Here is a 27,467-nt window from a genome sequence, read left to right as displayed (position 1 = left end):
CTGCCCATGTTTTCACACCTTAACATTCAATAAACATTTGCATGCATTGTAAAAAATGCACAACTTTACAATATCACAAAAGATTATGTGAAATGAATTAGATGTCAATCAGTGGAACTATCGCCTCTTGTTTATGTACAGCTTATTCCTTATTCAGTAAATGCTGGTGTACTGTAAATTCATTGTATTTTGGTAACGGTGGAGCAGGATTATATAAGTAGCAACTAAAGACATTGCTCACATATCATTAGCACAGCTTGATGCTCAAATAGCCAAAAATTTACAAAAGATTGTTGTCTATCTGATGTTATATATACTACGTAGGTACAGTGTAAGCAGTATTATTCCTTGAAACTAGTTGGCACTGTTTATACATGCTTCATCCTTTGATGACCACATGCCAGCTGATGGCTTTGTTGTATGGAAACAGCCTTCCCAGATCAAACACAAGCAGAGGTTTCATGTCACCTCAAATGCAATACTTTCCAGTAAAAGCAGTTCACACTGCAAGTTGTCGAGTTGAACAGTAAAGTGATGGGAGATCATGTGGCATGCATGCCTGTGTGAAATAGCCTTTCATTTCCTCATTTTGATAATTACGGATCACCTAACTAGGTCTTTACATCTAAATACCTGATGTTTGGCATTCTATAGTTGTTTGATACTTAATCAATGGACTAAATTTGTATTTCAAGCATATTTTTGTGTAGTATTTCTTGGTCTATACTTAAATAAATGGGAGGAGCGAGAGATGTAGTGATCACCTGATCCAAAAGATTTGGTCTTTACAGTCTTTGTTGCCAAATGATGTTGTGTAGCTGCTGCAGATATTAAAACTAACATATACATTCTACTCACAATATACTCATTTGCTCCAGTTTAGGGAACTGCCAACACAACCAAACTCTCTCAGAGCCTGTCCTTCTACTTAACTAGTGCTAGCAGAGCAATACTTCTGCTGATTTGTTCAGCAACTTGGGGGAAGGGAAGGGGTAACTACTAGATCAGGCTTCCTCAACCTCGGCCCTCCAGATGTTTTGAGACTACAATTCCCATCATCCCTGACCACTGGTCCTGCTAGCTAGGGATCATGGGAGTTGTAGGCAAAAAACATCTGGAGGGCCGAGGTTGAGGAAGCCTGTACTATATTCATACTCTCTCCCCCCACACCCAATCCATGTCTCAACAAGTGAATGGCATCGCATGAATTTCATAATTTTCGTGGCAAAACTGTGTCACCATCCCTTAAAAAAACTGCAGGAGTCTGAATGCTGCAGCTATTGAATCCAGGGTCCTCCCTGCCCCCCCCCAATAATCCATACACATCATAGGTTGTAGAGCTGCATATTGCCCTCTCATGTCATGTGTCTCTGCTTAATTTCATGCAGATAGCAAGGAAGTGAAAAACAGCACGAAAGAGTTGGAAGAGAGAAAATAAGCAATCCTGCCAAACTTTGGCCCCTTTTACTTTTGCCTCAGTCACACTCACTACCAGTATGCAGCCTGACAAATTACCCAATGAAATGCAGCCCTCACCCAAGAGAAAAAAGTGTGTCTATTCTTGCTGTCAGAGGAACTATTTCCCATGCATATATTGCTTTCACTGGATTGGAGCAATTACTATCAGTTCCCAGATATTGTTAACCTTGAATGTTTATGTTTTCCTCATTTTAATGTTACTGGATCAAAGTGTTCATGCAGTTTTGGGTTTTTGAGTCTCTACTGCTGCAGGATGCAAATGCCAGATGATTTGGTCTAAACTATAGGTTGTTTCTTTCTTTAAAAAGATTGCATCTGGATTAAAATACTTTAAAGAATTTATGACCTAGAAAAAAATATGGAATCTGCTTTCTAGAACTTATTAGAGATGTTTTAGATAGCTGCAGTTTTTAAATTCAAACAGAAGTGATAATAAATAATCATTTGACTCTAGTTAAGTAGGAACTCTCCCAAGGATACTTTGAATCTAGACGTATACTGCAATACACTATGGTTTCAAAGTATTGGTTTATTTATTAATTTTGATTCAGTTGTGCAAGTCCTTCCAAGCTAAGATGTAATTCTCACCTGCTGCTTCTGGAAAAAAATGACTTATTATAAGTGAATGGGTTATATCACAATGTGGCCTAATGCACACAGCCAGCAAGCTGTGCATAAGTCCCCCTGAAGAATTGGTCAGACAAAGACAGACAAAAAGAGGCACCTAGGGCCTGTGGATTGTCACAGAAATCAATTTATTATGAGCTTGCGCAGGTGTGTCAGGAAGGAAACATGGACCAAATCTAAACTAAGCCACAAAGGAGGTCAAATGGGAAAATATAGAAATTTTCTCCGATGCTACCCCCCCCCCAAATGAATGGAAATTAATTGGAACTCTTGAAGATTTCAATGACACTCATATAGAATAATTTCCCTGTGAGCTGCAACCATCATTTGAGAATCAGAATAACTCTTTGATCTTGCTTCCTCTCTTGAAACAATTTTATTTGATAGTCTCATATCTTACCTAAGAATAGTGATGAGGCCTTTTAAAGACTTAGAGGAATTAATATTATACACATGCTTGATTAGCTTTATCTCTACAGAAAATAAAATTACTACTGAATAGAAACAAAATAAACAAAACAGTATATTTGAGAAACTTGTTTTATGATGTGGTTCCTCTGCATAACTAAACTAATTTCATATGGGTGGATAAACCCAATTCATATTTTCAAGTAAATAAAGGTGAGGCATCATGAAAGGTTTTTCAGGCTCTTAGAGGCTATTAAATCTGCTCGACACACAAAATAAAAATATGTAATGAATTGTTTTATTTGTGTACAAAATGTCATAATTTGTCAATACTGTGCAGCAAAATATATTATCACTCACATCCCAAAATAATCAGACAATATTTTACTTCTTCTCTCTCTTTCTTTTTGCCCTTTAAAAATGGCAATACTGTTTTGGCAGTTCAGCAGCTAAAAATAAAGTGCTATAATTACGTAGTCTTGGAATGCCTCCACTTTACAAATGTGATGCACAATCTTGTATACAACCACACTGTTGTCCCCCCACCCACAACCAGAAGCTTTAGACTTTTCACATTCTCAAGAATACACACACATAAAGTGCTACTGTTTAAACATCTCCCCCCAAAAAACAATTTCACAACATGTATCTGGTTCATACCAGGCACTGTAATTCACAAAAGTCAAAGATTGTCACTTTGTGCAAAACGACACAGAAGGAGAAGTCACTTAGACATCACTGGGGGATCTTGAACGAAAGGACACTTTTGATTGAAAGCAGCCACAAAACAGAACCCACATAGACCTCTGAATTTCTTGGTTTCTGTAGGCATAAATGATAGGATTGATCATGGAATTGTAGGTAGCAGGTAGAAGTGTGGCATAAGTGTACACAGCAGGGTAGCGGGAATCTCCAACTACGCAGTAGATAGCAAAAGGTAACCAACTGGCTCCAAAAGTCCCAAGGATTATAGCAAGTGTTGAGACTCCCTTTTTGGTTGCAACATAGTGAGATGCAGTCAGAAAATGTTGCTGGAGTGCTATCTGGTGTGCATGCCTGCAAACTATTTTGCAGATTTTAATGTACAGGTGCAGCATGAGAATAAAGATGACAAAGAAGGAGGCAGACAGCAAGGTCACATTACTTTTGGTCAAGGGTCTCACAATACTGCACGATGAATAATCTTCTAGGCAATTCCAGCCCAAGACAGGTAGAAGTCCTAAGCAGAGGGAAACCCCCCATGTGATGATCAGCATCATATGAATACAGAGAGCAGTCTTCTCAGAGTAGTAAGTCAGTGCGTTGTACAGGGAAAGGTAGCGATCAACTGTGATGGCTAATAAGCTACTCACAGAGGCAGTAAAAGAGGCAACTAGGAAGCCAACTGTAATAAGGCTGATGGTTTCTGACTGGATCACATACTGGAAAACAAAATTGAGGATCAGGCCAACTCCAGCCAGTAGGTCTGCTGTGGCCAAGCTCCCAATCAGCACAAACATTGGGGTTCTTAGGTTGGGAGTGTAGAATATAATGGCCACAACGATCGCATTTTCACAGGCAATGATGGTCCCAGAAATGCAGAGCATAATATCCCAAGGGTTGATGGTAAAGATGGGGAGCTTGGAGGAGAGCTCCAGAGAAGAATTCTGGTTGCTGGCTTGGATCCAGGGCACAGGGCTCCTGGTTTCATTCAAGGCAATGCTTTCATTCATCTCTGCCGCAGCTAGGTATGCCACCTGCAAGGAGAAGAAGGAGGAAGAAAGGAAGGAAGAAAAGGGGTGTTAAAATAATGCCTTTGCTAAAACAAAAAAAAAACAAGAGAGAAGGAAACACAGAATAATAGCTAAGTTAAAAGGACAAAATAATAGAAGGCAGAAATCTAACACGAAAGTGAAGGAAACATGTCTAGTCTAAGGCACAAGGAAGTGGGGATCAGCATCCATAGGTGGGAAAGAAGCAACACAAACCCATAGAGCCTGGTCAACAGCTGGTGCGCTCAGAGAGCCGCGTTAGCAAAAGCCGACGGGCGCTCTCCGTGGTGCTGAAACTAAAGTTTTCCCTCCCTCTTTGGGAGCGGATCCCAAGGCAGGAGAGCCTCGTTCGCGCAAGCAGGCGACTGGCTCAACCGCATCTCGCCATCGTAGCCTATTAAGATCCCGCTGGTTTGGCTTTCGCTACGCGCTGCGCTCTCTCTTTGTCCTGCGATTCTCCCGCCACACACACACACAACCCCCCCCCCCCGCAGCACCCGCTCTTACTCTGCTTCAAGGCTGAGAGATGCTTCTCATGGATGCTGCTTCTGCCGCTGCTCGCCGCCGTCTGCCCGTCGCGTGGCTGGAGCCGCGTCCCTTCTTTGCCTTTGGCGGGCAGGAGCCGAGGAGGCGGGAGCAGGCGGCTGCCACCCTGCGCGTCTCCGTCCCGAGTGTGAGCCAGAAAGAGCGGGAGCGCTCTCAGGCGGCTCCGAGTCTGACGTAGAAATGACAGAGGCGAGGGCAGGGCCATCAGCCGCCCAAGCGCGCACATGGAGCGCTGGCCCCGGACGAGCCCCCGCCCGCCGAGGGAGGGGGGAAAGCGCGCGCAATTAAACTCGAGGGATGAAAGAGCAACGGGGCTGCGGGGAGGAGGAAGGCACCGCCGAGCAGAGACGCTGAGCGTCTGAAGAGGGCGGAGAAGCGTCCCCGAAAGCAGCGGGGCGGGGGGCGCAGGCGAGCAGATACTCCAGTCGGGAGCGGGAAGGAAGGGGAAGAGCAGCGCCGAAGGGCACGTGGACTGGGCAGGAGAGGGGAAGAAGAAGGCGGGAAACGTTGCTGTGGGGGGAGGGCAGGGGGCCAGCAGGGCTGAGGGGGAAAAGGGGAGAAAAGGGGCTCGTGGGTGGCGAAGATAGGACGCGCTCAGCTGCAAGCGCCCTCCCGCCCTGCTGCCTCAACCCGGAAAGAGGCCGCCCGCTCTGGTTCCTGACCAGGCAACGCGGTCGTTGAGATTCCCCCGCAAGGCGAGGCGCTTCCCACGCCAGTGCGGTCGTGGGGGAGCTGCCGCTCACCTTGGCCCCCTGGAGTGTGAGACACGTGTTTGCAAACACGTGCTGTTGCATCCACACTTTTACATGGAAGGGGTTGCACTCCCTCTGAAGGAACAAGTTAGTAAGTCTAGGAGTGCGACTGGATTTGCTCTGTCGCAGCTGTCCCAAGAAGACTCCTCAGCTAGGGGTGCTTAACCCCCACTTCCGGCTGGTCACTGGTTGTCCTTGGGGTTTTTTTTTTGGACCCTGATAACCTGTCCTCAATGCTCTAGCGACTTTCCATTTGGACGACTGCAATGTGCTTAACATGGGGCTACCCTTAGAAGTCAGTATGGAAGCTAACACAAAAATATATCATGGAATTGTGTGAAATACTCAGTCTGAGCCTCAGTTTCCCCATCAGCAAAGTGGAAACAATAGTGACTTTTCTCAGACTGCTATGGGAGGGATGGCAAAAGAGTTCACCAAGTACTTTGCAAAGTGAATGCACCACATTAAATTTTAAGGAGAAATAGTAGTAGTAGCAGTTAGCAGTTCTTATAGGACTCAGTGGGATATACTAATCAAGTGCTACCATGCAGCCCAATGCTGTGCACAGGGAAAGGCTTCACCAATTTCTGTGGACCTACCCTCAAATAACTGCATAAAGTCTCAGTCTGAATAACTTAGGCTGTATACACAATATGACATCTGAAGCATGTTGTTTCCCTCAAGGAATTCTGATCACTGTTGTTTTAAAGGGTTGTTGGGAATTGTAACTCTGTGAGGAGTAAACTACAGTACCAGTGGCACAGCTAGCTACTTGGGATGCAAGCCCCATGCTGCCATTTTGGGCAGTGTGGAGCCTGCAGACGCCTGAGCCACGGTGTCACTCTCAGGAGAGAAGCGAGGCTCGGGCACGGTAAGTGCGCCCTGACCCCGCGGTGTGGCACCCAGCGCTCCCCCCCCCCAGCTATGCCTCTGTGCAGTGCCCAGAATTTTTTGAGGAAAAGAATGTGCTTCAGTTGTGCTTTAAAGGTTTAGTGTGTATGCAGCCTTAGCAACTAAAGATCAGAATGCTCTAATGCAACCTTCTTAAAAACTGCATTGAGAACAAAGAAGACTGAGGAGAAGATAAGGTATTAGAAAACAGGTTGAGAAATTTGCCTTAAATCAGAACTGGAAGGAGAAGATGTAGCACAGTAAAGGTTCTTTTCCCACCACCACTGCCCATCTATTTCACTGAACAAAAACAAAACTATAGTCTATGTCAAGACAAAGAGGAAAATTAGCATCTGCTAATGATATACACTAAAGGAAGCTTCCTTATACTGTACTAAATCAGATCACTGGACAATCTAGCTCGCTCTTGTCTGCACTGACTGACAGCAACTCTCCACGGTTTCAGGCAGGGTTCTCTCGAAGTCCTACCTGGAGATGTTGAAAATTAAACCTGCACCTTTCTGCATGCAAAGCATTTGCTACAGCACTACGCCATGATCCTTCCCATACTATCGGAATAATATTTGAAGCTTTGGACCATGTGGGGAAAATCCATACTGCAGCTCAACCCCAGGCTGGCATTGCCTTTTAGGAAACTGGACTAATGCTAATTGAAGGAGGAGCCTATGTATGGCCCTAGAGCTTCTCATATTGCCTTGTTGAGGTAGGAAGGAATGGCACTTCAGCGACTGCCAGGCCATCAGTACAAAGTGAGAACCCAGCCTAAGGAGAGAAAAAAGACACCTGCAAAGTGGTAAGGAAAGCCACTTTCCCTATTTCTTCTTTAGGTTTTTTTTATACGTGTAGGTGGAACATTTTGCTGCTGTCAGTCTGAGTTTGATTCATAAGTATCTCAGTGTTCCCTGAATTTAATTTAATTTTTTTACCACAGCCTGAGTCCTGTAAACACCAGTTTAGAAGATATACTAGCAGTTCGGCAACAGAACACATGATACTTCTCTAGATGAATACATGTTAATCACAATGTTGGAAGTAGTTTGGGACGCAGGTGGCACTGTGGCCTAAGACTTGCCGATCAGAAGGTCGGCGGTTCGAATCCCCGCAATGGGGTGAGCCCCTGTTGCTCAGTCCCTGCTCCTGCCAACCTAGCAGTATGAAAGCACATCAAGTGCAAGCCTTGCAAGTTGCTGCAAAAGAAGGCTGGTGAACAACATCACGAGTGTTTCGAGAAACAAATTGAAACTCTCAATTTTGTTACTTTTACTATTGCCAGGCGCTGTGGGTTAAATCACAGAGCCTAGGACTTGCCGATCAGAAGGTTGGCGGTTCAAATCCCTGCGACGGGGTGAGCTCCCGTTGCTCGGTCCCTGCTCCTGCCAACCTAGCAGTTCGAAAGCACGTCAAAGTGTAAGTAGATAAATAGGTACCGCTCCGGCAGGAAGGTAAACAGCATTTCCGTGCGCTGCTCTGGTTTGCCAGAAGCGGCTTGGTCATGCTGGCCACATGACCCGGAAGCTGTACGCCGGCTCCCTCGGCCAATAAAGCGAGATGAGTGCCGCAACCCCAGAGTCAGTCATGACTGGACTTAATGGACAGGGGTCCTTTACCTTTAGGAAGTAGTTATTCAAGCAAAATAATTTTTTTCATACTATTTTAATAATCTGTACACACTCATCAGACAACGCAAGAATCAATTTTATGTTCCAGTGGGTGTTGATTGCTACAACAGGTTTCTTAAATAGGCCATAATGGCCAGTCATGGCTAGTACTATTGGTAGTATCTCATTCACCCAGGGTGAGACTCACAGAAAAACAAATTTCCCTGTAGCCCATGAAGTGGGATAGAACTGTAGGTTTTTGCAGAAGACTAAAAAGAAGGAGCCTTTATGGGGGCTCTAATGCTCTTTTCTCTGAGGGAAACTTGCACTCTTTATAGTTTCACACAGGTATTGCTGTATGCTTGATTAACCCCCCCACACACACACACTGTACATTTGTAAAGATATAGAACATCATAAGACACACACAAGTGCTTTCTCCTCACAAAGAAACTAACCCTGTAGAAGGCCTTTGGGATTCCCTATTACTGAGAAGAGTGAGGAACTATACAGTAAAACATCTATTAAATCTTTGGAAACCCTTGATACAAGAGTCATAGGCTGTAGTCCTATACACACTTACCTAGCAGTAAACCCCATGGAACTCAATGGGACTTAGTCCTGGTGTACAGAATTGTACTGTTAGGGAATGCTTTCATTACCCGTTTCATTGTAAAAGAAAAGGGGCAATAAATCCTTCAGGTTTGCAAATATATATTTATTGGGCTCAGTGTATTTCAGATATCTTCTTCAGATGCATGATCAGTTTGAGACAGTTTTTTGGGGGAAATATGCACAGAGGCTGAAGTCTCAAGTTCATCCTAAGCATGCTCCTGGAAAAAAATATTCAAAGCACGCTGCACCGGGGGGGGGGGGGGGCTTCCTCTCTTCCTGTCTTCAAGTTTGGTGTCCTCCTGATATTCTTTATTTGAAAACACCGTTTCTTCAACATCATTCACTATGCTGTACTCAGATAGTATGACGTTCAAAACTAACTGGAATAATGCAGCTGCTGCTGCTACATGTGATCAAGATTAAAAACCACACGTAGCTACGAAATCAATGCCTTAAAGACACATTCCAGCTTTGATTGTCTCCCGTTTGGGAGAGGATAATTAGATAACAGCAATTAAAGTGAAAATCTTTGCACTTCTTGATGATTCCCCATGAGAAACATATGAAACAACCTTCATTCTTCAAAGGCAGAAGAGATCCCAACTCCAGCTGTCATTAGTAATATTACATTATTAACATCTTCACAACGTTTGGTATGAATCTAATGGCTGTGACTGAAATAACTGATGGATGTTATACGTTATATGGCATAAAGAATCAGTCCACAATCAACTGACATTTTTATCTTTTATCCCACTTTATATCTTATTCAGCTAGCTATTCCTGCTAGTGGTAGCTGGCACAAGGACTTCCACTAAGACATCAAGGCTTTCCACACCTCTCCTCTCCCCATGCACCCCCTGAAATTGGCTTGGGAGTGTGTATGCATGTTGAGGATCATTCTGTCCTGCAAGCTGAAAAGCTTGCACAGATGGAATGACTGCCACAGCACAACATTGAATTCCTACCTCCGTTTTGGAATGAATACCCAATACAAATTATTCATGCCTCTTATCAAGGTGTGTGTACAAGAGAACTCCAGAGGATATATTCCTGAAAAATAATTAGGGTCTCCTGCAAATACCATCTTATCAGGAGGTAAGAAATGCACAATGTAGGAATTGGGCCTGTAGTGCTGTGGCACCTACCATTCGGAATTCCCTGCTGTTGTATATTAGACTGCTGCTCTCTTTTGTCTTTTTGGCACCTACTATATACCTTTTTCTCTCCCCCCCCCCCGCAACAAGCCTTTTAAATATGTTTTTACTGTTTTATCACTTTTTTTGCTGCCCTGGACTCCTTTGGAAGGAAGAGTGGGATAGAAATTTAATAGATAGGTAGGTAGATGATAGGTAGGTAGATGATAGATAGATAGATACCATAGATAGATAGATAGATAGATAGATAGATAGATAGATAGATAGATGATAGATAGATAGATATTTCATGCTGACGTTTCTGTTGCTGAGTGCAACATTTGAAATCCGGGCAAAATTATACGTTATGACATGAGGATGCCTCCAAAAATTGCACCCTTGTGCTGGATTATCCCTTTCCCCTATATTAAAAAGTAGCAAGATATTTACCTGGGTTGTGATGTCAACTTTTGCATTTCTCCATTCTTTTCAGCTGCAGTAAGTGTTGTGCTGTGGGTGGTAGCACATTCAATACTGTGATGTCACATGAGTAAGTGTTGCTTTGCATTAGGAAAGAAACCAACTGGAGGTTTCTGTTTCCATTGACAGCCTTGTATGACCTGTAACATGTAGTTCCTTCCTGAGTCGCCTCCATTTAAAACTGTTACTCCTTGTTCTTTCCTCTGTTAACAGAAAACAAATTAGCGTCATCTTTATAATAGCATCTTACAGGTGTTAGAATGTACCTCCTTGTCCCTATAAAAGACACAGCTCTTTTTCAGGCTTTCAAAACACTTATTGTATTAAAGACTTTTCAGTCTGTGACACTTCCCTGAATCTTTTCCAGATTTTCTATGGCTTTTCTTTAAAAGGTGCAGTAACCCAAGAAAGCTAAGAGTAGGTCAGTCAGGACTCCAGCATTTGCATCCTGAAGTTTGAATATCATGTTCTAATGTATTGTGAAATGGTTTTTGGGGTGGGGGTCACCACCTCTCTTCCTTTCATCTCTGTTTCATTTGCATCTTAAATATACACAGGATTTAATTTGCCTAGTCAAATATATATTCAGCTGAACAAATCTGAAAGACTTGTGCTGCTATCTTAGATATCTCTATTCAGAATAAGCCCCATTGAGTTCAACAGGATCTCCTGCAAGGTAAGTGTGTGTAGATTTGCAGCCTATATTGAGAGTACCATATGCCCCAGAGGTGCACCTAGCCTATTCTAGAACTTGGGACTATTGCTGTTGCAGCATCTACTGTCTGTAATCAATTACAAGCCAAAATCAAGTATGATGATGCTTAGTTGCCTACTAAAGAAGCTTTTGTTTAGGAAGGCTTTCCCTAAGTGTAACCCAGTCATTTATAGAAGATCAGTTTTATCTTTGATGAAGTGCTTTTGTTTGTATGGATGGTTTTATTGTTTTAGAGTTTATCAGGTTGATTGTATTGTTCTTAGACCTTGTGTTTCTTTTTTCTTTATTTTTTTTGTGTTTCTGAGTTTTATTCTGTGTTTACTCTGTACACTGTTTCAGAGGCTTAATGCCAAGAAGTGGTCTATAGAGTTTTAAAATAAATTATAAATAATAATCTTTTAAATCTCTGTCATATTTTCTATCGTAAGAAGTACTAGGAATTCTTTGAGCTTTGATTAGTGACCTACTTCCATAATGCTAACAGGCCTAGAAGCCAGTCTAACAATACTCCTGATAAATCATCAAATAGAGTTTATCATTGTAGTTAAAAGGGTTTACACTTGCACTCTTTGCAATTTTCGGAGCACAGTTAACAAACATTACAGCAGTGACAGAGAAAATAGTGCTTTCAGGGATGAAGAAATATTTTTTCCAGACCTCTTTATATATTTATATATTCATATACTGCCTTTCATTCTAAAAAATGAGACCTTGAAAATGGCTAACACCCCCATTGAAACAACTAATTAAGAAGAAAGTTAGTATAGAAGCAATATATAATTGCATAATAATTATGCCGTCATATCACTTTTTTGAAGCCTGTTTTCTGCCATTGTCTCTGCTGCTCTTTTGGTAACAATGCTCTTTTTTTGTATTTAAATGACTGCATCCTGTTGTTTCTGCTTTAATTACATGAGCTATCCCAGTCAACGAGCTAGAGCTGGCTACATTGCAGTGTCACTGAGGTCAAGCAAAGTCCATGGAAGATGAGGAGAATGCTTCTTCCATCTGTCAAATAGATTATCCTAACCAATTAGGGATTATGAGAGGTTGTCACAATTAGGGATTAATTGATGATGTCAGAATGGAATGATGTCACAATGTAGCCAATCAGATTGAATGTGCTGATGCGATTGAAGACAAAGCAAATTCAGGAAGCATCACTCTCATTTTCAATGCAAACCCTGAGGAATTACCAGGGTCCAAGTGTCACTCATCTAATTCTCATTGTAGTTATAAAACTCTCCCCCAAAGCCTCCCCCCCTTCAAATATCTGTGCTCCGTGTAGAGAGATGGCAGCAGGGTAAGAGTGGCGCATGACCCTGAGGGTGGAGGGTTATAATCCTGCTTCCTACTAATTATATCACACTCCTTCACAAGTATAATGCATAAAGGGGACTAGATTCTGCAGATTTTCCATTATGCTTGGCTTCATAAACTTTTATGTTTCTGTAAGCTATATACACACAGTAAAATTGATTTGATAAAGCTTTTAAAAATAAAATAAAACAAAAGTGTGTGCTGAGATTCCAAAATAATTACATTTCTGCATGCCTAAAGCTCTTGAAGAAGTAACTGAGAACTGTAGTGAAACCTTTTCATAATTTAACTTTCCCATAGAAACTTAGAATAAATTCTCAAGAGGATGAGGCAGAGTAGAAAACTTTGTACTTGGCAAGTAAGGAACGTCTTTCAATAGTTTGGACCAAATGGTAAATAGGAGGCTGAATGGTGGTTAGAGGGTTAAAAGAGACCAAGTGTTACGAAGGACAAGGGGAGGGTTTGTTGAGAGTGGCAAACAGTGGTGAGTTTGAGTGTAATGCAGTAAGAGAGGAGGTGGGAACTGAGTTAGAGGTTGATGATGTGGTCAAAGGAGAAAACAATGCCAACAGAGACAGAAACCAGGACTTGGGCAAGGGATAAGATCAATAGGTGTTAGATCACAGCAACAGGCTATAGAGCCCATTGAGAAAGTTTGCGGAAAACATCATCCCATTGAAATCAGTGGGGTTTCAAAATTGTTACCTCTGGGCAAACTAGATATAAGGGAGATGGAAAGTACAAATAGTGATAAGAACTGTGTTAAATATTTTTATGTTAACTTTTCAACAGCCTATCCAACTTAAATATAGTATTTTATTACAGGGAGGGCATTTTTTAAATGTCATTTTTTCTGACATTCAATTAAAACATTTTTAAAAAACTTCAAGCCTGCAGTTATTAAATTTATTAATCACCCTACTTAATTGGTGCTTCCCTTCCTAATCACAAAATAATGCTTCTTTCCTCCACTGTATTGATCTGCACTGAAAAATTTAGCATTCTAGTTTTCTTTTTAAAAAATACCAAGCCGTGAAATTGTTTGGTAATTGGTGCTTTGTCATGAGGCTCTGCATTAAACTTGAACAGAGCTCTGTTTTTGAATTGACAATGCCATTGAGAGGATCTGTCTTAAAGAAACACTCTGCCCATCTCTATTCTCATTAGCATGCTTGTCAAGAAACACCAGCATCATAAAATACATACAAAAAGTTTTTAAAAAGAAAAATATGAATATTGAAGCAATTTCATCAGCTTAAAAGCGACTTTGTTAAAGTTGTCATTGGTTTATATCCAGTGTTGCCTTTCTGCTAATGAAGGTGTACCTTCCATTCATCAAAGGGACTTTGATCCAATGTACAGTAGGTTCCCACCGTTGGAAGAGTGGGAGACAGGTTTCACTCATTCCCCCCTTTTCCCTACTGCATCTTGTACACCACATGCTTAAAAGCATCATCAGGGGGAACCAACTAAAATGGTCTCCTGTTCCATCAGCAAGAGCATTCTGTGAGCAGAACTTATATGATCACTGGATCCAACAAAAAAGTGCTGTTGCTACCAGGGCCGTCTTAAGCATATGTGGTGCCTGAGTGCAAAGATCTGCCTGGTGCTCCCCCCCCCCCCGTTTGCCCAAAGCTGTTTATCTTTTTTAGGAAAGGTTCCCCAGAGTTGTCGACCTTTTTTAAGGGAGCTGACAGCATGCTTATTTCTGCTCAGGAAAAGAAAACAGGAAACAGGTGCCTGGGGCTGCAAAGAAGAAGGACCATGTGGGGGGAGTGGGATTTAAATCCACACTCCCATGCTTTAAAAAAACAAAAAAAAAAACCTGTAAACATTGCTAATAGAATCCCCTAGCATTGCAGTAGGTTGGACTAGATAACCCCTTTGGACCCCTTCCAACTCTACAATTCTATGATCGAAGTCAGACATCTATGATTCTATGCTTCCCCTGCAGCTGCTTCAAAGTTTTTTTTATATATAAAAAAGTCGGGAGATCCCATCGCACCTATTCCGGTCTGCTTTCCTGGCTGCCTTCGCTGCCTCCCACTGCGAGAAAGGGGCCACCTCTTCTCCAGGAACCGCCCCCCTCCCCCAATAGGTGGGGGCAACATGTTTTGACACATCCCTCATCCTTCTCCCTCACCCCTCTCTCGCCTTCCGGGATCCATCGCTCCTTCCCCTGGCCGTTTCTGCAGTGGGTGCTTGTGGGGCTTTCTGCCATTCCTTGGAAGAGCAATCACCCCACGGCAAGGGAGAGGGGCAGTGGGAGCATGTGTATACGTTGTCGTCAGGCGGAAGGGAAGCAGCCTCCCAGCCTTTAAATGGCATTGCTTGTCATCTGAGCATGCTCCTGTGTGGGCAGGTGAAGGGTATATATATATATATATCGAAGGGGAGCGCGGGGAGATCCAGCCAGGCAGCCAGGCACAGAAGCAGGTATGCAGCTTCCCTCCCAGGCCACCTTCGGAGGAAAGTGATCCCTGCAGAGGCTTGGGAGGGAAGCTGCACTCTCACCAGCCATATGGTTGGTGGGGCGCAGCTGGCGGGCGTGCAGGGAAAGGGGAAGATGCACAGCTCCCCCACTCACTGGGGCGCCCATGAGAGGACGGTGCCCTGGCGCGATGCACCACTAAGCCCTATAGGAAAGATGGTTCTGGTTGCTACAATAACTTATAAGATCTTTACAGCTGCCCTTCATGCAAAGCTTCAGCTCATACTGACCGCATAGTAAAGACCTATGTGGCTTCATTAGTCCCACTCAGCCCCCACCCATGTGGTGTTCCATTATGGAACATTTATTTACTTATTTGCAGTATTAATATGCTACCCAGTAACTAAAGTGATTTACAGTGAACTTAAAAAAGAGTTGTATACAAAAATAAAACCATAAAATCTAATATAGCAAGAGAAGATAACAATTCTAAGACAAAGTTCACAGCAACAACAAAGATTCAGAGTTGGGATGGAAAGATCTGTCAAGTTCATTTCTACCAATTTCTCATTTTTCCACATTGTAGGCACCAGGCAGACATATATGGGGAGGACATTTCATACCTGGGGTGCCACTCACCTGAGAAGGCCCTCTCATCAGTAGCCACTCACTGCAGCTTCCATACAACTGCACCTGATGGGTATTGCACTATAACATTTGCCATGGCTGCAGTGGAGTGTTTATTAAAGTAAACAGGTAAAGTGTGAAAGGCACATAAATGACATATGGATTTGCAGCCAATCAACACTCTAGTGCACCCCTCTCTGTGTTAGGAATGCACACCATCCCTTCACACTTAGCTGTGTAACAGCAGGGTGTCTGTAGCAAACATAGCCACTATATAAAGCATGAAGCAGCTTTTTGAGGTTGCCTTTTTTGAAGCCAATGTGAGCAATAAGACGGGTGCTTTCCCTCAATATTCTATTCTCATTTTTAGGCAGATCCTGTGTGTATCTCTGCATAGAGTTACATCCACACAGTTGGTACATTTTGCTGGTGCACTTCAGGGTATTTTGAACTCTGATGTTTTATCTAGATACCATGGTCAAACTGGGTCTAAGGTTGAGCATCACCAAAAACACACTAAATGTCTGTCATCTCTATAATGCAAAGGCACCTTAGGAATGATGTTTACACTTTAATGCAAGTAAACTGAAACATGGACCTTACATTTTATGTCTCAGAACGAGAGCCATTTCATTAAATGAGTTGTTGGGAGTGAATTCTAGAAACAATTTGCCCAGCAAAGGTAAGCTTATTGTCCTCATGCTGTTCAGCAGCGAAATGTACCGTTCCTTTACAAGGCCACACAAAGACAAGGCCACTGAACTGCGAACTGAATCAAGCAGGGTGTCCATGACAACACATTCAGCAGATACGCTAAAGCACAGGCCAGGGTTCACATCACATGCGTACCAGCACGTTGTAATTAAATTTGACTGTGCACAGAAGACTGCGGAGAACTACACGCAAGTTTCCAAATATTATGTCTGAGTTCAGAATTTTTCCCTTGCTCCAGATCTTGAGGTTAGTAGAGACTGCCAGTCTTAACTCCGCAACACAAATCATTAGCATGAACTTGCTACAAGACAAAGCAGAGCAGAAGCTTTTTGCTTCACTGTCAAGAGCTACATGATTGCAGCTGTTGGGGCTGACCTGGAATGCAATTCTGGTCAGATTTATTAGTAATCCTGTCTTCTTGCCCACATCCATTCCTTTCTTAAAGCTCAGTAGTGAGTTTGACTCACTCGCTGCTGCTGAGTCATCTTGCAGCTACCTGCTTTCTAGTAGCCACTGCAGAAAGCATGAAGATTCTTTTATGCTTCTGCTCTCCCACGGCGGTAATATTGCAAGAAGGGCAATGTAGGCTGAGTAGGGTGGGGGTGTGGATAGTATATGAGCAATCCTGCCTAAAAGTGGAAGGGTGAGGGCTTCATTCCTTTTTAAATTATATCGTAAATGAGTACAAAACAGCCATTTAAACAGCAACCAAAATCAAAACCAACTTGAGATTACAAGTAGGTAAACAGTAAAGGAGCCCTGGATGATTAAGCCCAGTCAAAGGCAACTATGGGGTGCGGTGCTCATCTCGTTTTCAGGCCAAGGGAGCTGGCGTTTGTCCAAAGACAGCTTTTTGGGTCAACATGACTAAACCGCTTCTGGCACAACAGGACACTATGACAAATGTTGGAGCGCACAGAAACACCTTTTACCTTCCCGCTGCAGCGGTACCTATTTATCTACTTGCACTGGTATGCTTTGGAACTGCTAGGTTGGAATTTTTAGAACTTGTGCTGTTTGACGGTAATAGGGATGGGGCTGCAGCAGAGGTTTGCTCTAGTTGTCACTGCCTTTTCCAAAGCCAGGAGCCATTGCTTCTCTTGGAACTTGATGGTGCATGAGATCAAAGGAAGTCTTCTACTTTCCACATTCTACATTTTATAACAGCAGCCATGCCCCCCCCCCCAGTCACAAACTCCACCAGACTAGGTGAATGCACAGGCATTATCCATGATAGCTAATGAATCCTCCAAGTTTTTATACAGTATACCTCTAAATACCAGTAGTTGTGGAGGAAGTGGGAGTTTTGTTGCTTTCTAGTTTTGCAGTGGCATTTGGCTGACAGAAATTGGATGCTGACCCAGATGGGCCATTGGTGTGATCCAGCATAGCTCTTATGTTCTTTTTATAGCCCTTCGCCAGCCCTTACTCCAGTAGGTCAGCTTATCACCACCTGGCAGATTCTCATAATACTTTTGTAGGTCAGTTAGCCACAGACCTGGAAAGCAGCCAGGAGTGATACTTTTGGAAGTGAAACAAGGCAAACAAGAGATGTGCACATCCAAGATGATTGAAGAAGAAGCATTAATATTCAGATTGCTGCATAGCAATGGTGAGAACTCTCCAGTATGGCCAATGGTCAAGCATGGTGAGAGTTATAGTCCAGCAACATCTTGAGGGTCAATGTTTTCCACCCCTCCTTTACAGAACCTCGGTTCTGTGCATCATGTATTAATTGCCTAACATGGGGCAGTCCTTAGGTAATTTACAATATATAATTGTTAAAAACATTATGGAGGCAGCAAAGGGGGAAATTCAAATTTGTGTGACAGAGAGGTACTGAGACAAGAGTTATGTACAACTGAGCAGCTGGCTTATTCATTAAAAGCAATTTTGACATTCTGGCTGTGCCCTTGCTAATTTAATTTGTTTAGACAACTAAGTGAAAAATAATTAGGTTTGGCAGTGTCAGAAAAGTTCTCACATAGTGCTTAATAGGCTGATCTTACACATTTTTGGGGGTGTCATTATAATAAGTAGGGGAGAAGGATGCTGTAACTCAGGAGCAGTTAACCCATGCCATGCCCTTCCAGCTATTGTTAGACTCTGTTGCCCGTCATCATCAGCTAGCATGACCAAAAACCAGGGATGATGTTACCAGGAGGAACAGAGGTTAGTTACCCTTACTTTAAAAGGTCAAATGAAAGAAAAACAGGCATAACTCGTCAGCAGGACAATCACAGCATTCAAATCTCCATCCTAAAAATTCACTGCCAAAAATACTAAAGGTAAAGGTAAAGTGACCCCTGACCATTAGGTCCAGTCGTGACTGACTCTGGGGTTGTGGCGCTCATCTCGCTTTATTGGCTGAGGGAGCCGGCGTACAGCTTCCGGGTCATACTAGACAATGACAAATGCTATGATTTGCATCCCCATTTGCTGTATATTTATAGACATTATTATTATTATTATTATTATTATTATTATTATTATTATTATTATTATTATTATTTTAGGTGCATATCTAAGTGTACACCTAGAGTGTAGTGTGTAAAAGCGACAAAATAAAGCCAGTCGTTGACTGCAGTTTCCTGTCACTGACAAACTTTAGTTGACTGCCATGTCATGTGTGGAATGGCTCAGAATCATTCATTCTAAATAAGCCTTTCCCAACCTCGTGCCCTCTAGACATTTTGGGCTACAACTCTCATCAGACTTGGCCATTGTCCATGCTGCTGGGACCGCTGGGAGTTGAAACAAGAAACATCTGGAGGACACCATAATAAGAGCATTGGTGAATCAGGCCAAAGGCCCATCTAGGTCAGGATCCTATTCTCACGGTGGCTAGCCAACCTGTGGGAAGCCTATGGAAGCTAAAATGCCTCTGGGAAGCCTGAAACAGGACTTGAGTGCAACAGCAGTGTTCCCACTTCTGATTCCAAGCAGCTGGTAGAGGGATTCTGCATTTAACAGTAGAGGCAGAACATAGGCATCGTGGCTGGTACTCATTTATAGCTTTATCCTCCATGAATTTGTCTAATATTCTTTTAAATTAATCCAAGTCAACTCTTTCTTTGTTAAAGTTGCAAGCAAACAAACTTCATCTCTTGTCACCGCCATTTGCTTCATTTACTCAGGCTCCCTTCCTGAGAAAGTTCAGTCGTCTCTCCCTGGTCTTCATAATTCATTTAGCTTCTCTGCAATCTCCTTTTCTTTTCCTCTCTTGTCATCCAAAGGTCCAACCAGTTCTTTAATTGGTATCCTGCTATTTACATATACAGTATTTGAAGAGTTTGTTGTTGTTGGGTCTTGATGTTTTCAGCAATGTGCTGCTCAGATTCTCTAGCCCCACCTTTAATTATCTGCCTGCATTGGTTTTGTTCTTTTTTGTTCTCTCCATTTGGAGAGCTGCTCTAAATAGCGCACATTCTGTTTTGTCTGCTTTCCGTTTTAAAGAGTGAATATGCTTGAATGAAAAATTAAGTAAAAAAATATTATGGCTTAGGTCCCAAAGAAGCTTGTGCATGCATGGGATGATGGCACCAGGTTTCCTACTCCTCATGCCACTCCAGAGATCTCCTGACCTCCCACATGCACAAAGGACTGATTGGATCCCAACCTACACCCTATAGGGAAGAAACATGCCCTTAGCCTATTGAAATGGTATTCTGAGCACAATGCCTTTGATTTCTCAAGCTGTGCCACCTTCCAACAATCATTCTTTGTGCTTTCCAAAGGGTTATAGGACACAACAGCTTCAGAAGCGAATACCTAGTGGCTCTTGACAAGTATGGTACTGTGCAGACCTTTAAAATAAGAATTAGAGATTGAATCACCAGTGGAAATTTCAGGGAGATCTGTCAAATTGTGGCTAGGCCATCAGCCTCATAGTGAAAAACCCCCAGGGAGACAAAGAAAGGGAAACACATAAAGAAATGACTAATATATAAGCCTTTCCAGAATATAGCGCCAATTTACAGAAACCAGAGCAAATGTGTTTTACTCAGAAATTAATTAATTATTATAGTGTGGTTATAGTCAGTGCAGCAGGCAAACGGAGCTCTTTTCATTTCTTGCTACTGATTCATAGACTCCTGAAAAGGTGACTTCCTTGGCCTGGTTAGTCTTTGACCTTCTTGAATTGAGATGGCCCAGTATATTAGGCAGCCCAAGAGGGTTGGGCAGGCCCAGCATCATCTTGGTGAAGCAAATGCTGGGACCCACTGGGGCTGATGCCATCATCCCTTTAAAAAAAGCTTGTATTTGACACTTATACCAGTCAAAGAGATACAAATCTCAAGAGTTCTCTGGAGAGAGTGATTGATGGTAAAACCACTCTGAGAACTGTAACTCTGTGATTATGACGCTTGAAGGGTTTACAATCTCTGAAGGGTTTACAAGAAATTAAAAATGTCAGTAAAAACAGTTAAAAACAAGTAGTCAAAACTTTGAAAAGAAAATTCAAATAAGCAGCAAACTAAAAATAAATTAAAACACATCAACAGCTACATTTTTGGATAGATTTGCCTACACAAAATTGTTTTAAGCAGGCAACGAAAAGAGTACAGTGAAGGCAGCTGCCTGATGTCAATAGATTGGAGTCTTCCAACAAACAGAATCAAGAATATGGGATGCTGGAGATCAGAGGCGTACAGAAGGTACATTAATTATGCCTTGTCACTTCTCTTATTTCAGGTTACCCCCTGACTAACATTTGGATGGTGGGACACAGTATTGCCCACTGGGCCCGGGTGCATCCCATCAATATCAGCGTGGGTAGCTGCCTGGGGCTGCCTGAAAATGTCATAATTTCTTGGGTCACAAGACCCAGCATGAGGTGTGAGGAGTTTTTGCCAACAGTGACAGCCAGAGCTGCCCTGCATGGGCCTCCCGATGCTTTGGTTATTCAACTTGGAATGAATGATTTGGTCCTAAGGAAGGGCATTGACCTGACCTGGAACATCAAAGAGGACTTTGATAATTTGGTCGCCTTACACCTGGAATTGACGATAATATGATCCCAACTCTTGGAGAGGTGTGGTTGACGTGGATGCCCCACCAGGCGGCAATCAACAGGGCCTAGAAAATTGCAGATTGTGCCATGGCACAGAAGGCGCAACTATTGTGGGGCTAGGTGATACGGCACCCTGCCATTACATTCGACCAGGAGGCCTTGTTGCACAGTAATGGTGTTCACCTTTCCAATGATATTTGGCTGGCCAATATCGTCAAAGGCATTAGGGGTTGGTTGCAGGTGTGAGGGTGTTGGCGGCGAGCCTTTTGGCTCAGGTGGCGGTTAGGCATTGGATAAGCCTTGTCATGGGAGGCGTGGTTGTTGCCTCTGGCCTGCCCCTCCATGTAAAGGGTATTCTATTAAAGGGATCCGGGGGTGATGTTCCTGTCCGAAGCCTGGGTGTGGACTAGGGCCATGCCATGACCCCATTGCTGACCCTCAATTGATGTGCATCTTAGGGTTCCCCCTATCGGTGGTTGACCCTTACAGGACTCCTGCAGATGGGCAGGAGTCAGGATATAGTCTTGCTTCACCCAGTTGCCTAAGCCAAACCACTCACATCTGTAACCAATAAAGTTGTGGCCTAATTTATCCCATTAACCCAACATATTTGTGTCTGTATGTTTATTTCTGAGGGAACTGTGGGCCTTGGGGCCTCACCACGCAATAAAAAAGACTACTTTGGTCAAGCTCTCTTGGTTCAGGAATGGTTGTTGATGTTGTACCAAGCATAGTTGGTAAACTACTGAGCCACTGAGGCTCCTGGACAAAAAGCTGGATCCAGAAGCATCCTCAGCCTGTTCTTTCATGGGGATTGCAACCTGTCCAGGACAGGCAATTGACTAATTTATCAGACAAAGGGACCACTCACCCAAAGTGCTTTCTCTTTGCCAAGATTCAAACTCAGCTTATTCATTCCACTACCATGTCTAAGCAGCCGTCTTGGGCGCTACATAGCATCTCCTGATCCAGATATTATGGAGAAATAGAGCTGAGTGTCATCAGCATCCTTGCCCAAAAACTTCTCATGACTGCTTCTTACAGCAGTTTCATATAGGTATTACATAGCTCGAATCTGGGTGAGTGCTCAGCAAGTTCCACCACCTCTTTTTCTAGAAAAAAGCCCTGAGTCTTACAATTATTAATGATCCCATATGTCATATTACCACCCTTCACAGGAGTTTACATAGGTTTCTCTCACTTCACCCAATACCATGCATACAACAAGATAGGTAATAATGAAAGATAGAGATAATAATAGCAATTTGAACCTATGTGTCTCTAGCCAAGATCCAACACAACCATGGCTCTTACACTAGATTATTTTTGCACAAGCTAATAGCAAGCCAGTTTCATTTCTCTTGTTTTATGCCAATATCTCACATGCTGAATTGCTAAATAATAGTTCTTTTAAATATACACCATTCTGAAGGGCCACTTGTTATTTTCATAAATCCTCATGAGTTTCTACAAATATTCAACACCTACGCATCATTCAAACCCTTCAGTAGGAATGGTGAATTAAAAGCCGCAAACATACTGAAAACAAAGGTTGTGTGCTGATCCAGCAAATCCATTCAACGGGTCAGAGTCATAGTGACAACAGTCTGAGTCTCTGCTCTGCAAACGCCATTTGATTGCTAATGTCAACAAAAGCATTTGGTTATGATGAGAAAGACAGATGCAATCACTTTCTTGCATGAAGCCAATGTGTCTAAAAATAGGAACAGGAATGGAAGAGAAGATAAAAGCAGATTGGGTTCTTCCTGATCAGCATGGCTGTAAAATGAGGGACTTTACCCAAGGCTGTGTATTCCAAGAAAACCACCATTTCAACAGATTTATGAAATCATTAATTGTAATAACATCATGAAATTATTAAATTAATTAACTTGACTAAAAGACTAGGAACAGGAGCATACAGCTTTTTAGCTGAGACTTTGCATCCTTTGTTCTAAAAGCACTTGGTTTTTTAATGCAATTTTTTAACAAAAATATGTTTGGATCTCTGTTGTCCATTAATGTACTGTTTCATCTAGTGGAAGATGAGCCTGTAATCATCCAGATGTTGTTGGACTGTTAATGCGTGCTTCAGAATGGAGGTCACACACATGGCCCTCTCTCCTCCTCCATAAGATCACCAAACCCAGGAGCTAAAAATTACCTAGCTGCGCCATTGGTTGGAATGTAAGAAAGGAAGGGATTCTTAGCTGTTTGAAACCAGTGGCAACACTTTCCAGAAAATTCCACAGGCACTGTTTGGCCACTGTGGGTATAGCATGCTGGACAACATGGGCCTTTGGTCTTACTCAGGAGGGTTATTCTTATGTTTTAAGAAGAACCTAGAGTACTCCTGTTTCATATTCTGGTTAGTCAGCTGCGTCCTCTTTCAGAATATCCCATTCCCTCTCTTTGTCTTGGTTTTCCATTCCCCACCAACAGTCATTCTGCATTCTGTAGCCACCACTGAGCATGCTCAGTCCTCATAAGGATGTTTTGGCTTTCCCTTCACTTCCCTCACTAAAGAATTATTTACTTCTGAAAACATTTGGATCCCCCCATGCCTGCTGCTACCTTTACCATTTGTATGGATGGTACTGTTTTGGCTACATAAGGATCCAAACTCACTTTGGAAATACAGTAGAACCTTGGTTCTCAAACTTAATCCATTCCAGGAGTCTGTTCGACTCCCAAAACAGTTTAAAAACCAAGGTGCGGCTTCCAATTGGCTGCAGGAGCTTCCTGTGCTCAATCGGAAGCTGCAGAAGCCGCGTCAGACGTTTGGCTTCTGAAAAATGTTCGTAAACTGGAACACTTACTTCCGGGTTTGTGACATTTGGGAGCTGATTTGTTTGGGAGCCAAGACATTCAAGTACCAAGGTACCACTGTAGAGGGAAAGACAGGAAGCTGCTTTACAGGCAGGAAAGAAAGGGAATGACAGGATGCAGGCATGCGATTGGCAAAGTAGGTGCAGGGAGGGGCAGCTGCCCCCTAAATCAATAAAAATACATAGCAAACTGAAGTTCTGCCCCCCTTAACAAAAGGCCTGCTCCCCCCACAAAAATCCTGGCTACACCTATGGATGCAGGTGGTTGGACATTTGTGCATTTACTGTCTGCTCTGACTAGCAGTGACTGTCCAAGGACCTGGGCAGAAGTCTCTACCCATTTCTTCTAACTGGAGAGATTCCAGTCTGCAGTCCCCAGAAGATTTGAAAAGAATCGCACCCCTGAAAGAATTTGGGGGCTGTAATATTTGATTCTCGCAATGATTTGAATCAGCAACAGTTGGCATTTTAAGCTTTCACAGTTCACCACTCAGAGAACATGTGTTATTCCACAGCTTATGCATGCTGTAAATAAATAAACAAGCTTGTAAACATATGGGTTTGCTGAGCAAGTCCTCCAGTATCAGAGAAAAGGAGTAAGAAATCAGAAATGGATTAATCACATCTTTCCTCTAGGTACCCTAGTAAAATTCTCACTGTATTATGCCTCCTTTCACCTCCTCTAAAAAGTGTAAAATCAATAAAATAGTAGACTGCGCAAATCACACTTGTTTATGTAAAGTGCCTGACATTCATTTAGACAACGGAAAGGGTTTTTTGTGGCTGCAGAACCTGAAAAGGTGGTAGCAGGGGGGGAAGCTAGCATGAATGGATGTGACCTATATCTTAACATGTGGCAAATCGGGGCAGCGTGGCCTATCAAGCATCCCATGGGGTAGCTGAGAGTCAAGCAGGATCCAATCTAGCCTCCATATATGGAAAGAAACCGCCCTAGTGATCATGGAAATCGATCACTGGCCAATTGGCTGGCATTGAACCACAACTCCCCATGAAATGAGCAGGGGGTCTGTATGGAACACACTGAAAACAACCGCAGAGACAATTGTCACCTAGCATAAAATAAATTTTGCTCTGTGAATTGCTGCTGGTCAGGTGTCTTTTGATGAATCATCGCTACCGAGATGTGTTCAAAGGGCACATTCCTCAAATCGAGCTAGTCTTGTCACCCAGTAAACCAATCATTGGTCACCTAGGAAACAAGCTAAAGGTGCAAGTTGCATGCTCTGTAGGAGCTTCTAAGATTAGAGATTGAATACTGGTTGGTTTACAAGCCAGAGAAAGCAATATCCCTCAAATTCTCATTTAAAGCAGCTCACTGCACAAACCGTAGGTTCTATTTCCCCCGTGATGAAGAGATCAAAAGAGAGGAGACTTATGTTAGCGATGTACTAAATAAAGCATGCATCTTTGATAGTTGGAGCATTTGGCCTAGGAAATTACCAAAGGTATGTTTCCATGGCAACTAGGACAATTAATTTTATTATACTCATATTGCATGTGGTGTGTTTTCAATCATTCACATAGGACAAAAGCACACAGACATTTTAGAAATGACATTGTAAATTTGCTTCCAACCTCATTGGCCACTCAAATATATTCACGTTGAAGTGTATCCACTGCAGCGGTGGAGAGTATGTGGCCAGTGAGGTTGGAAAGCCAGTTTTGGAAGCTTTTGTGTAAACCCACAACAGAGTTGAAATTTAAAGTCCTTCTTAGCATTTACAGCCATTTCTTTGACACACACACGCACATACACACTCATTTTCCTCATCACCTTTTTAAAGTCAGCAATTGCTTTGTCTGACAAGCGTGGCTGGTGCAGTCAAGGTGCTCTTGTGTGGATAGGGTGTTGTTGGCAAGAGAGGAGGTGGTGGAGGGAGAGGGGAGGGGCTGCTTATGCATTCTGCACTCTGAATTGTTCAGACTATCTTTGTGATGCTTGAATATCTGCCTCTCCACAGCACTCTCTGCTCCCTTTAACCTCTATGAACCCTGCCAGGAGGTAGCTCACAGGTTTGTTTCTCCTGGTGTTGGCACTTTAAATAATCAAAGTGAGTGAGAGGAGACAGATCCCACCCCCTCTCTGACCATCACCTGACAGGTGACCTATTTTTGCATAGTGCTGTGCAGGAAGCCCATGGCTTGTGTAGCAGGAACCAACTGTAGCAGGAACCCCCCCACCCCAATCATTCTGTTTGCACAAACTTCACACACACTCACACTCACACACTACATACGCCACATTTATAGAAAATCAACCATACATCGGATTTGCACTGTTCCATTTTTTACTCCATGTGACAGACTATCAAAGGATCAAAGGGGGGTGCTTGGTTTCCGGTCAGCCATAATCTCTTCAGCATACCAGCACATCCACAGGAGCCCTGCCCAGTTGCTATGTCAACCCTGATAATCCCAGACAGAAGACAATCAAAATCACAAAGAACAGTGGATTCACCACGGGCTGAAACAAAGGACAATGATCAGATCTTCCCTCTGGGGGCAGGAAACTGCAAACTCCCCATTGTCACCTGGAAAGTACTCATGGGGAGGGGGAAAGGAGGAACCAGCCAGGTGACAGGACACTCAGGTTACCACCACAACTCCTCCCTCAACCCCTCCTTTCTGTAATGAATGCATGATGTCAACCCTTTCTGTAACGTATGCATGATGTCAACCCCTCCTTTCTGTAATGTATGCATGATGTTTCTGGGGGTGGGCTTGAGCTAGAGGAGGGGAATTTCAAAAGTTTTTATAAGGTCTTGCAGGCCATTGTTCTGGGTCTTTCCTCTCTCTTGCTAGTGAGGGAAACACCCTGTTGCAACAGATCAATAAAGGCCAAGCCTACAGGCTGCTGTTTTGCTCCAAGTTATCCTGGTTGGTGTCTTTACTTTTTGTCCAAGAGAGCCCTCAGATTTTTCCGTTAACAGTTGGCGACCACGAAGGGACACTTGGTTCTCCTGTAAAGGTGAGAGGGGAGATAGAAGGGATCGGGCGCCACTGGGCAACCTTAGCCCAGGGATCCTTCTTCCTCTCCCTGCCTCCTCTTTGCGGGCGGTAATCAATCGTCACCAAAAGCTCAACCAGGGGAGCAAAGGCGAGGTCAAGCCGGCTAAAAAGAAAAGGATCCTGGGATTTGCGGGGGACATCTTCGAACGTGAGTATGGTTTGAAGTAAATGCATTGGAAGGGGGGTGGAAAAGTAACGACCCCACGACAGCCAGACTTTCCTTCTCTCATTTCTGGCGTAGCCCCTCGGAGTCGGCCGGGTGCGCTCTAACTTTACCCTTTTCTAACCCGATTCTCCCCTTCGGAAAGTGGCCAGGGAGATCGCGGAACTTTACTGTGTGGCGCATACCTCTCGGAGTCGTCTGGGTACGCCAAAACCTTTCTCTTTCTCTCCCCTCAATTTCTTACACGGTGTGTGGCCGGGGAAATTGTGGTACCTTTTGCTGTTTTCCGATGTTCCCCCCCGGGGTCGTCCAGGAACATCT

At 43.2% G+C, this 27,467-nt stretch overlaps 1 protein-coding gene across 3 annotated transcripts in view; it reads right to left on the bottom strand.

The window, feature by feature from the left end:
- Positions 1-2,790: 2,790 nt before the first annotated feature.
- GPR6 (G protein-coupled receptor 6) overlaps positions 2,791-27,467 on the bottom strand; it is a 39,742-nt gene continuing 15,065 nt past the window's right edge. Inside the window, exons 1-3 of one of the 3 annotated variants that reach the window (XM_081186752.1) lie at positions 6,174-6,356; positions 4,773-6,078; positions 2,791-4,250 (exon numbers count right to left, since the gene is read on the bottom strand). In XM_081186752.1, the coding sequence (XP_081042878.1) occupies positions 3,243-4,226 (984 nt within the window). In that variant the 5' untranslated portion in view covers positions 4,227-4,250; positions 4,773-6,078; positions 6,174-6,356 and the 3' untranslated portion in view covers positions 2,791-3,242. Of the gene's footprint in view, positions 4,251-4,481; positions 4,714-4,772; positions 6,079-6,173; positions 6,357-10,274; positions 10,508-27,467 lie in introns of those variants that run through there. The other 2 variants (XM_081186753.1, XM_081186754.1) reach the window with 2 other exon arrangements.

This window comes from Podarcis bocagei (assembly GCF_964188305.1).
Source record: "Podarcis bocagei genome assembly, chromosome: 3".
Lineage (NCBI taxonomy): Eukaryota > Metazoa > Chordata > Lepidosauria > Squamata > Lacertidae > Podarcis > Podarcis bocagei.
The sequence above is the reverse complement of the archived record's forward strand: the minus strand, read 5'-3'. Positions and strand labels throughout refer to the sequence as shown.